The sequence below is a fragment of the Centrocercus urophasianus genome, unplaced genomic scaffold, assembly GCF_019232065.1.
Source record: "Centrocercus urophasianus isolate 14NV4802_14NV808 unplaced genomic scaffold, USGS_Curo_1.0 seq_59, whole genome shotgun sequence".
NCBI classification, from domain to species: domain Eukaryota; kingdom Metazoa; phylum Chordata; class Aves; order Galliformes; family Phasianidae; genus Centrocercus; species Centrocercus urophasianus.
The window spans coordinates 461343-473643 of NW_024885188.1; the positions used below are offsets into that span (position 1 = coordinate 461343).

The window sequence follows — 12301 nt, forward strand, 5'->3', positions numbered from 1 at the left end:
TGTCATGCCTTAACTGACCTGCTGTTCAGCCTGCATCCACCAAGAGCATTACTTCAATCAAAATGAGTTAAAACAGCTTTATTTCTGAAAAATGATTGTGTCAGGACCCACGCCATTGTCTTTGCAGTCTTGGAGAGCAGAAATATGTAGGATTTATCCTCAAGAACAAGATTGAGCATGTTGTGATGCTCATAGAAAGATGAACATAAGGTACTTTTAAAAAGAAATGTTGCCAATATTCCTGGAGCTGCTCAATGAAATGTTTGTACCAGGCACACTACAGTGACCATAAAGAATGCAACAGGACAGAAATACTTGCTTTATATCCAAATTGCCACAAGCATATGTTTTTTGGTTTGTTTTTTAAAGTGGCTGACAATAAATGCAGCTAAAGGAACGAGGTGCAGATAAGTAATAGATCTTGTTTGCACCATCTTGGCATCAGAGTTGTTTCCAGCTCACTGCTGCTTCATTCTGCTTGGCAGTTAATGTGGACACCTGTCAGATTTCTCTGCTGGTACTTTTGATTATAGTTTCCCTTCTACCCCTACTTGCTGCAGCTGATAGGCGGCAAAAATTGGGTATGTACACTGGAACACCATCAGGGCTTGGATTTCTTTGTTAAATTAAGACTGTGTGAGTAGAAAATCTTTTTTTTTTTTTTTAATTTTCAGTGACATCATGTCCTTGAGCTGGCTTAGCATGCCTCTGCATCAATGCCAGTGTTGGTGCAAGGAAAATATGAAGACCATGAAGTTTGGTGCAGGTTTATAACTCACTGAAACAGGTCAGTTTCATTTGCCGTTGAACTGCACGGGACTGTATGTGCACTCATACATGTGTCCATCTGAGCCGGTCCCCCAGTGTGCAAGCAGCGTTTCACACCTCGGGTCACCTCTCACTGCCACTCTCCCTGACTACCACAGCACTGCAAACATTATCAACACTTGAACTGCTGAAACAACCTCCCTCTGAGGTCTGAAAAGGTCACTGGAATGTGCAGAGGTAAACAGACTGAAAAGTAATCAAGGGCAAAAGAGTTCAGTTTTGTTCCAAAACAGTCTAACATCACTGCGAGCTGCAATGTTTGGGATCATTGCAGAAGATTATGGCACTTCTATTAGAGCATTTGGGAGTCACTAAAAAGTGGAAGTGGACCCTGTTTACGTAACTTGTTACTCTGTGAGGTGAGGAAGCACAGCCCTGTCTGCATTTGTGCATATGAAATCAAAGTGAGAGAGGCAATTTAACAGCAAGAAAAGGCTGGCATTTGGCTCATCACAGAGTCACTAACAAAAAGCACACGATCCATTCTGTGTTTGAGTTTTGGCAAAAGTGAAGCTTTATTATTGGAAAGATAAATGCATGATCAGCTGCCAGAACAATGGTATTGGAGAGCATTGCTCTGCGGCCATTCCGAACTCTCACAGCACAGCTCACACTAGCAAGTCCTCATGCATCTGGAGCTGTGCTGCTGTGGGTATCCACAGGTGCCTCTGTACCAGCAGATCTTCTGCACCTTTCTTTCACCTACACAAGCAGATATTCCTGTTTCTAAATCCCCTGAAAACCAGTGCAGGGAGGATTTCTAGGATTTTTCTCATCAAGGTTTCTTGTCATGCATCCCAGAATCCAGCCCGTACACAGGGAGGTGAGGTGATGGGCAACAGTGAGCAAGTGCATGGTTCAGAAAGGAAGGTGCTTTCCTTTGGTGCCTCAGTCACTGCTACAAAGAGCACATCTGCACTTTGTATGGAAGATAGATAAATGCATTTACAAATCCTGAGAACAAACACAAACTTTATTGTCCCAAATTAAGCACACAGCCAATTTCCTCCTTGCTTGGAACTGCTGTCTTATCTCTTTCAGCCTCCCTTGTTTGCTGTTGGCCATTCTCTGTTCCTTGATCTGTATTATTTTATTACTTTCTCCTACATAAATCTGCTGGAAAAAGGGAGGAACCCAGCCCACATAACCTCCTATGCCACCAGTCACAAACCATCAAAACCTAATTGTGCCTTTCAGTTATTTCCCCCGCAGTAATGCCCAGTGCTCCACTCTGTAGTATGCCATTTAGGCAGCATGTAATTTGCAACAGTTACTTTATTTATTGCCACGCTATTTTCCATGCCATAATCCATTCATACGCGTATAAATGGAGTTTGGTCATACCAAGAGATGGGTGTGCATGTGCTTTGGCTTTCCACATGAGGGTGCTGTGCACTCTGACACAGACACATTCGAGTCTTCCTGCACATCATAACCAGAGATTGCAGGCAAAGTGACCTTCAGCCTGTCAGAGCCTTAGGAGAACGTGTTGAAAAGCATTTCAGAGGATGACTCTTTCATGGGCTGTAACTAGAGGATTTTTGGGAGATCTGAACACAGTATTGTCCACACTGAGCGGCTGGTGGGTGACTACTTTCTAACAACACGAGTTGTTGTTTTTAGCTCACAGATATAGAGTAATATAATAACCTGAAATGAGTTCAGCAGCCTATGTTCTAGAGCTATTTTTAAGTACCTCAAACCCTAATTGTTTCATGAAACAACTCAAAGACATCTGATATTTAGGGATGGTGTATGCTTCCTTGCATTAGACCCCTTTGGATGTATCAACATACATCCCCCTAAAACAACTGACACCTTTTAATGCTTTAAGGAACCACTCTCTTCCATCAGAATGAGAAGCACTCCTAGCCACAGTTCAAAGTCACTGTGATTTATATAAACAACAAGACAAGCACAGGTCATGTCTCTGTGCTCCTGGTCAAGGCTACTCAACGAGGTTTTGTGTCCTGAATTGCTCTGCTGCATGGAAATGTTCAGGTTTGCGATGTGCTTTGCTGCTTCTATGCTGGTCATTGCTGTGATTATGCAGAAACTGCTGCTCCTGATAGTATGACTCATATTACACCTCCAAACTGAGGAAGTCAGCACTATCTGGGGGGGGACGGGTGGCTGTGGAGGGGGGAACAGACTGGGCAAAGCCCCTTCTTTTGCTCCAGCAGTCTTAGATGCTTTTGTTTCACCCTCTGCATTACACTGAAATGAGCAGATTTATACTCATGGAAGGCCCAGTTCATATCCGTTCAAAGTCACTGGGAGTTTTTCACTGATGTCAGTGGGCTTTGGATCAGATTCAGAGAAGCTGGATTTATAAATACAGACACTGCAGGCTGAGCACTGTATTAAACTGGGTTTAGACAATCAGCTACAGGAATATTAATGCACGTTCTGCCAAGGGAGTATGATAGAGCCAAAGATTCCTAAATTTATTGTAACTTTAGGGCTGGAACTCTTCGTGTAAATATTCACCAGTTTGTTTGCCCAGATGCTAAAGCATTAATGGCAACCCAGTTACTACAGCAAACTATTTTCAAGCCATCAGTCTGTTACAAGCATGATTCTATCTTGCTTCACTGGAACTGAGCATGTGAAATATAATATGTAAGAGAGAAAACTGTAAGAAGTGATTATATTTGTTTTCAAATTGTTAACATTGCTATCAAGACAGGTATTTATAACAACGCTTATCATATCCATCCTGGCTACAGCTTCAGAAAAGCCTGGAAATAACGAGCTGATGGAAAGCGTTTTAGTAAGATGAGGGAACAGTCTTAAGTGCTCCTAGAATGCATTACAGCACACTGGCAAACAACAGTACACATGATCTGTATTCCCTAGACTTGAAAGCAAGAATGATGGGGTGGAATTTTTTTTGGCCTATGTAATGCAGAAGACAGAATAGATGACTCTTGCCTTTTTTTTTTTTTTTTTTTTTTTCTGGCCTTAAAATCTACACAGCTGTATTGCAGTGATTCCAAAGCTGTAGTCCACTGTCTCAGCGTTTCCTCTTTGTTTTGACTTGTCCCATCAAGAAGCTGAAATAACATGTAGTACCCAAATCATTGGTTCTCCACATCAAGGGCAGCTGCAGTTTGCTGGGAGACCTCACTCCTCCTTTTTTTCTGCATTTGTGAAGAAAATACTGGGTTCAACTAACCACCCTCACTGTTGGCAAGATCGGGAAGCAAGAGTCTCAGGATGAAGATTCCAACTGCACCTACATTTTTTCATTCAAACTCATGAAAACTGCATATAAACTAACAGTCTAATTCATTAGCCTTACATTTTCAGTTTGCCAGCGATAAATGGCACCATGCAAACACTGTCATACAATGACAGAGAATATAAGGTCTCTGGTGTCTTTGTTCCTGTGGTATGCCATTCTGTTATTAGGGCTGCCATGGCACATACACCATTCTATACACGTCCTAGCACAGTTGTCCCTTCCAGCTGACTCCCGCTTCTCTTATTAGGAAAAACTTATTGGAAAGAAGGGTCAGGCATTGGGAACAGGCTGCCCAGGGAGGTGATGGAATCACAACCACAAAGATGTTCAAGAAAAGGCACCTAGGGTCAATTAGGCTTTAGTGGGCATGATGATGATGGTTGGACTAGATGATCTTGGTGATCTTTTGCAACCTTAATGGTTCTCTGATATCCGTATGATTTGTCCTGGAAATACCAATGCACTCTGGGTAAGGCAAAAAGACCACATCTCCATCAATTATTGTAACACATGAGCCTTCCTATTAGAGCCCTCAGCCTCCTGAGCACATCACTCCTGGTAAAGCTCAGATTGCAGGGTCACTAGAAGCAGTCTGTCCTCGCTTGTTGGTGCCCTCAAACCCTCTTCATAGAATCACTGAATGGTTTTAATTGGAAGGGACCTCACATCCCCCCCAGCCCCACTTGTGCCATGGGCTGGGTGCCCCCAGCTCAGCCTGTCCAGGGCCCATCCACGACCTGGGGCAGCTGCGGGCAGTGCCGGGGCCTCGCTGCCCTCAGAGTGAAAAATTTCTTCCCCGCACCTGACCTAAATCTCCCCTCCTTTTGTTCAGAACCCATTCCCCCTTGGCCTATCACTATAAGCATAAAAAGTAGCTCTCCCTCCTGTTCCTGCGCTCCTTTTGGGCACCAGAAGGCCGCAGCGACGCCTCCCCCGCCCCCAGCGGCCACTAAAGCCCTACAGTCTGCGGGCGACCCTTCCTCAACCGCACGGTCCTCCCGGCCCCGCCCCGCGGACACCGCCTCCTCCTCACGCCCGGGGCGCGCACGGCCCGGACGCCGAGCGGGTCTCCGGAGAGACCGGGTCAGCGCCGCCCCCGGGGGAGAGGAGAGCGAGGCAGCGGCCCGGGGGAGGCGGAGGTGAGGGAGCGGGGAGAGGGAGCGAGCGCTGGCGGGGACGGAACGGGCCAGCGCGGGGAGGCGGCGGGCCGGGGGCTGCGCGGAGTCATCGAGGTCGGGGAGCGGAGGGCGGAGGCTGCGGGGAGGGGAGGCGGTGACCGCGGAGGGGCTGCGGGAGCGGCGCGGGGCACCGCCGGGCCGTGCTGTGCAGCGGCCGGGCGGATCCGCGTCCCACCTGCTGCCGCGCCGTAGAGCGGGGCCGGTCGGCCTGGCTGGCGGTCCGGAGGAAAAGGGCGATCCGCCACACCGCTCTTCTGCACGGGGAGAGTTCTTTGCTCGCTGTCGGAGCGCAGCGAGGCAGAATGAGATCAGAACAGAGGGGAGGGGTGGCGTCGAGCTGTTCGCGGTGAGGAAGGTCGCAAAAGCCCTTCGGGTGGGCGTCTGGGCGTCTGCGCTCCGAGCGCTTCGCGTGGAAGAGCGGTGGAATTAAAGAAGCATTTTCTTTTCTTGCGAGCAACGACAGCTGCTCCCGAAAAAGAGGAGGCGCTATATTGCAGCTTCCACTTCTGGAATCATTTGAAGCAGTGGATTTTAGAGGCACTGGCGGTTGAATGAGAGAAAAATTGGGTGTCAGAGCGTGAGGTGAATGTTTCCAGATTGGGCATTGATGAATAATATGAGTTTAGGCTTCTGAATTTTAGCTAGCGAGGTTTGAAAATGTTTGCTGAGGTTGCTTACGCTACTGATCTGCAGCTGAAGGCAAGCCGTTCTCATTTTGCAAGTTGATGGTGAGGTTGTATTTGTAAGTTGTGCGAAAGTCAAATTGAAGATCTGTTGGAGGGGACAAATGTGGGACTTCGGCCCTCCGGAGGAGTCGGGCTGCCTCTGACTGACCAGGGACAACTGCAAGATGTGAAAATGTGCTGATGACTCATCTGCCTGCAAGCTCAGGTTTATCGAGGTATTCAGGAGAGTTACAGAGCCTTGCCATCACAGAGGAGCCTTTTCTCCATTTCTGCTAAAAAAAAAGAAAAAAAAGAAAAAAAAGAAAAAAAAGAAAAAAAAGAAAAAAGCTTTTGTATTGTTAACCCAAGGCTGTGTGCTGGAAGATTACAGACAGAACAGGCGGTCAGGTGCTCATGCCAGTAAAGAAGCTGGCAAAATTGAACCGTGCACCTGATATTAAGCCAGAATTTCTCACTGTCTGGAGTTAAGACAACTTGTTGAGGAATGCTTGTTCTGGATTATAAACTGTTACAAACTTGTGAAATTTGTATGAAATGTTAATTTTATTAATCTCATTCCCTTCATGTGTTAGAATTGAGGAGGTAGAGGAGAGGGATTTCTCTGTTTGATTGTTGTTTCCAGGCAGGAAAGGAGAGCAATATATACAGTGAAAAATGGTTATTATATTATTGCATTATAATCTCCTGAGCCCACAGAAACTAGGCTTATTTTGCAGTCTGTCAGTCTGGTAATTCAAAGGGACTCTGCTTTTCTATTTACTTAAGTCAAGGATTGGGTTCCTGCTATACAAACTGCATGATCACTGGCAGAAACTATTGCTATATTTTAGCTCTAAGCAAAATAAAAATGTTTCTTCCGGGTGGGTGCCCTTTCTGTTACTTTTTAGAGTGTCTAAGGAGACTCTAACACATGTAGAAATAAAGATGAATGGTGGTGCTTAGGGATATCTAAGCTATTCACTCTTTCTTCCCAAGTTTACCTGGGGATGCTTCATAACATGTCTGAAATCAGAAGCTCAGTGGCTGTGTCCTTGTGATATCACCCTTGATATCATCATCGGAGACTTAACATTTCAGTTTATTACTCACTTTTCTTGCAGAAATAGAGCTGAGGAAAGCATCTTTTAAAGCTCCCTTCTCCTCGACTTGAGGAATTTCTTTTTCTCCCCATGTGGTGACCAACTTGATTGAAGGCATTTTTATTCTGGTTCTAACCAGAATAATTTTTATCATTTTTAATCACTTAAAATAATTTAATCATTTTTATTCTGTAGTGTTCTGACAACCTTTTGAATGCAGAACTTAAGTAATGTTTGGCCTAAAGAAGGAGCAAGCTCTGAAGAGCCAATATCACAAAAGTAACCTGGCTTTTATAGACCTAGTAAGCATGGGACTTAATTTGTCAGTCATTCCTGCAATCAGGAGTTCTTCTGAATGACAACTGATTTGGACTTTTTTATTATATTCATAGGCCCAAATGGGGCCAAGAGAGAAAAAGATGTCAGAAATCTGATAGTTTTCTGCCCTTTGAGATAGATATCCCTGTTATTATAACTTGAGTTGTTTTTGTGTTTATGAACTCATAAGTGGTTTGAGTTGGAGGAGGCCTTTAGGCATCGTCGAGTCCAACCACCCTGCCATGGCTTCTTTGGCTGGAGCAGGGCCATGTCCAACCTGGCACTGAGCACTTACAAAATGCTATTCCACAGCTTCTTCAGACAACCTGTTCCAGTGCCTCACCACCCTCATTATGAAAAATTTCTTCCTTGTATCTAATCTAAATTCACTCTTTCGGTTTGAAACCATTGCCTCTTCTCCTGTCACTACATGCCATTGTAAAAAGATGCTGTTGGCATTCTGGGCCGCAAGAACACACTGCTGCCTCGCATCCAGCTTTTCATCCACCAGGATCCTGAAGTCCTGCTCCACAGGGCTTCTCTCCATCCATCCCCATGTCTGTGCTGATGTATGAGATTGCCCCAACCCAGGTGGCATCATTGCACTTGGCATCATTGATCTTTATGAGGTTCACGTGAACCCACTTCTTAAGCCTGTCAAGTTCCCTCTGGGTGGCATTTCTCCTGGATGGTATTTTGGCTGCACCGTTCAGGTTGGTGTCATCCTCAGACTCGCTGAGGGTGTGCTCGCTCCCACTTCTGTGTTGTTAATGAAGATATTAAACTACTGGGGCCACTATGGGACATCACTTATCTCTGATCTCCACCCAGCTATCAAGCCATTGACCACAACTCCTTGGCTGCAGCTATCCAGCCAATTCCTTATGCACTGAACAGTCCACCCTTCAAATCCACCTCTCTCTATTCAGAGACAAGGATGTTGTGTGGGGCCACGTTAAAGGCCTTACAGAACTTCAAGTAGATGACATTTGTCACTCTTCCCTTGTCCAGTGATGCATTCACTCCATCGTAGAAGGCCACCAGATTGGTCAGACCTGATTTACCCTTGGTGAAGCTGTGCTGGCTGTCTCAAATCACCTCCCTTGTTTTCCACTTGCCTTAATATAGCTTCCAGGAGGATCTGTTCCATGGTTTTCTCAGGCACAGAGGTGGGGCTGACTGTTTTGTAATTCCTGAGGTCTTCCCTTCTAACGCTTTTAAAATAGGAGTGATTTTTTTACTTTTCCAGTCACTGGGGCTTCACCTGTCAGTCATTAGTGGTTCACATGTTGATCTACAGTATCATGGATTTGAGAGCACTTGTAATATGAAAGGAAGACCTGAAAATAAACTGTGATCTGTAGCAGGATATTTTGACAGCTCTCATTGCCATACAGGTGGGGAACTACTTTCTTTTTTACAGCTCCTTTGGTGTTGGTAACAGCACATTAACAGATGCCTTCAAGAGAGATCAAAGGGTGTTTTGTTGGAAAAATAGCTGATGCAAGTCTGATCATTGTCTAAAGGTTTCTGAAAAGTTTCTGAATCCTCAGGCCCCAAGTTTTTAGTAGTACTACTTTGCAAGTAGAAGTGAAGACAGTCAGCAGTGCTAGAGCAGAAGCCTGAGTGTCTAGAAACTTGAAGACCTTAGTGAATGTTAGTATGTCAGTCTTCAAACAAGTTTTACCTGGATCTTCACCTAAAAATCACTTTCTAGAATGAGCAAAAAGTAATAAACAGCGTCCATGTCATGAGGATAATTCCACCTCTGGTTAAGAGCTGTTCTCCTGGATGTAGATGTCGCGTTGAGATTTGCCTCAAGGCAGCAGTTCAAAGAGGAAGATGCATTCTTAATTCCTTTGACAAGTGTATCATTTTTCTTACTAATTCTGTTAATTGTGCTGTTTTCTTTTTTTGTTTCTAATCATTTACAAAGCTTTGGAAGAACTGATTTCAGAGAAGCTTCTGCATATAAAGACTACACCTTTTTTGTATATTTGATGGTGAGAAGTTCTTATAAAAACAAAATAGTATCTGAAGACAAGAAAACTGGCAGTGTTTTCTAAATGTTTATTCTACATTATAACTCCAGTTTCTAAAGCACTCAGATTTCTTGCAATATCTTGCAATATCCATGCAAAGCTTTTTGAAATAAATCTACTTTCTGGCTCTTGAATTTAGACAGGTTCTTCATCTTCTCTCTAAAATGCATCTTTGATGCTATCATGTACTGTATATGTTTCTTTCAGATCAAAGATCGGCTTCCCACTCACTTCTATTAGAAATCCAGGAGAAACACAGAGCATTTTGTGTGTTGAGAAGCTGAAGGTCCATGCAAGTTAGTTGAATTTACTTTGGGCCATGTATGTAAAATACTTATGATTTGTTTTTCTTTTTTGTGTTGCAGATTCCTCTTCCATAGGTCAATAAGGACTTGATGACATGAATCTAGAAATTTCCAGGTATGGTGTAACAGTTGAAGGTTTGGAGTTCAGGGGAGGTGTTTTCTGCAGCAGCTTGAGCTGCATTCCTGTAGAGAGAAATGAACTCTTCTACCCTGCCAGGCCACTTGTGCTTGTCTTCCCTACCTCTTGCTTCATCAGAACAAATGATTTTGAAGCTAGGTAGTGAAGAGCACAGATGAACTGGTACGAGGTGAAATTACCCCAAGCATAAAGAATAAGAATTCTAACTGAAATGATTTTCCCAGCCTTACTGCCCATGTGTCCTCTCGAGCGTCTGTGCTGTGTACAGAGATGTGGCACTGAAGTGGGTGTGCTGCTCAGGGATGGGTGGAGGTCGGAGCCCAGGTGAGTTGGCATTATTGGTTTACCCTGTCTGTATGTTACCAAAACCAGAGACAGCAGGGGAGTCCATTCACTCTGGAAAGAGCAGCAGTTTCATTTCAAGGCTGGTGGATCTCTCCACCCATTAAAATCGAAGAATCATATAGGTTGGAAAAGAGCTCAAAGATCATCAGGTCCATCCCTTAACCCAGCACTGCCAGGTCTACCACTAAGCCACGTTCATGAGCACTGCATCTCCGTGTGTTTTAAATACCTCCAGGAATGGTGACTGAACTATGAAGGCTGCTCCAAAAGTAATGCCTCCTATATTTATAATTATGCTGGCCCACGGTGTCAGAGGCAGATGTTGGTGGGATGGCAGTAGAGGTTGAACCTTCCAACCAATATCCTGTTACGTTTTTTTGCTGTGTGACAGATGGCAGCAGAGGGGCAGTCTGACAGGATGGGTCTGATGTGGAAGTGCAGATGAAGCAAAGGTGTGAACTTGCATTCCTCCATGTGGAAAAAATAGCACCCATTGACATTTGTTGACACTTGCTGAACGTGGATGGAAACCAAACAGTTGATATGAGCGCAGTAGAAGTTGGACTGCTTGGGCAATATTTTCCTAGCAATGTCACCATCATAGCAGTTGTGAAACAGTGGGTCACCTCCACTTGTGCAGATTTTTATAAGTGCAGCATGCAAGCTTGTTCATCACTGGTGAAAATGCATAGGTAATGTGGTGACTGTGTTGAAAAATAGTGCTTTTGTAGCTGAGAACGTGCTTTATCAATTGTGTGGTTGTGTTCTTTGTAGCTGCTTTATTTTCTGTGGAAATAAACAGGAGGCATTGCTTTTGAAGTGACCTGTGTACTTCCCTGGAAAGCTGCTTCACAACCCCTTCAGAAAAAGTTTTTTTTCCTGATATACAACCTAAAGCTCCCCTGGTGCAAATCAAGGCTGTTTCCTCTTGTTCCATCTCTTGCTGCCCGGGAGAAGAGACCCACACTCCTCCCCTCTCTTGAGTTAGCTGTAGAATTGAAAGAATCATTAAGAGAATTGCAAAGGAAATATCTGCTTCCTCCCTCACTGTAGTTGCCTGTGTTTCAGTCTTTATTCAGGTGAAAGCGAAGTTAGAAGAGGGGAGAATATAGAATTTCAAAGGAATAACGTTTGTAAGTCAAAAGAAATAGTCCATCTTGATTTTCTGTACTAGGGGCTCTAACTGGCATGTTTGTTCTCTGAAATACTGAAAACTGAGTGCATAATTCTAGATAGATAGATGTTTTTTGTTCTTTTTTAATTTGAACGCTTTGAGTGCATCCAAATGTTTCTGTGTCATAACAGGTTCACACTAAAATCCAATGTAAACAAGGGAGAGCAGTTTTGAGCTGACTCTGCTTCAGTTGTGAAAATGGAGCCTGTTGATAAGAACAAAATTGTAATGAGATTTCCAGTGTCAGGATGGTTTATTGTGGTCTGTGTCTTATCTTCTGCTTGCACTGCTGATGTCCATTCCAACTTTCTTTGCTGTAGCAAGAACACATGTATGTTCACCTGAGGGCAAAGAGGAAAGCAGAGGTTGTTATCTGATACAAGAACTTACTTAAAAATAGATTATATAATTATTTCTTAATAGTAAACAGAATTAATGCATTAATTATTGCATACACATCTGTAGTGTAACATATCACAGGTGTAGAATTTATGCTGCTATTTGCATTGCAATGCAGTGCACTGCAGGCTGTGTTGTAGAAGTTCCAGATAGCTCTGTCTCTGGATCTGGAGAACATCTGATGAACAAGTGTATAGAAAACACTGCCAAGGGCCAGGGCACTGCATCCTTGCCCAGCAGGAGATAAAGCATAGGCAGTGCAGTCTTGTTTCATTACGCAGCACCAGACAGTTCCAGGAGCTGTTACCTACCTAGGCTGATGTCTGTTGCAAGGCTGCCATTGAAGGGCTAAGCTGTGCAACCCAGTGTGCTCCACCAGCACATCACTACTTTCTGAAGAGGAAGACAGAACTACGCTCCCTGGTCCTCATGCCAGTGCCCTTGTTCCATATCCTCAACTTCTGTTGTCTTTGAGGTAAAGGCTTTCGTTTCATTGTGGGTCCCTGTTGTATGCATAAATTAGCCTTTAGGATGTCTGCATCAAAATTTGATATTTAATTC

General features: G+C 44.2%; 1 protein-coding gene across 3 annotated transcripts in view; it reads left to right on the forward strand.

Annotated features, from left to right (window-relative positions):
• The first annotated feature begins 766 nt into the window (after positions 1-766).
• Positions 767-12301, forward strand: part of CERS4 (ceramide synthase 4) — a 64103-nt gene continuing 52568 nt past the window's right edge. The window contains exons 1-2 of one of the 3 annotated variants that reach the window (XM_042836328.1): positions 767-787; positions 9744-9798. In XM_042836328.1, coding sequence (XP_042692262.1) covers positions 9779-9798 — 20 coding nt within the window. In that variant the 5' untranslated portion in view covers positions 767-787; positions 9744-9778. Of the gene's footprint in view, positions 788-5132; positions 5215-6108; positions 6155-9743; positions 9799-12301 lie in introns of those variants that run through there. The other 2 variants (XM_042836326.1, XM_042836327.1) reach the window with 2 other exon arrangements.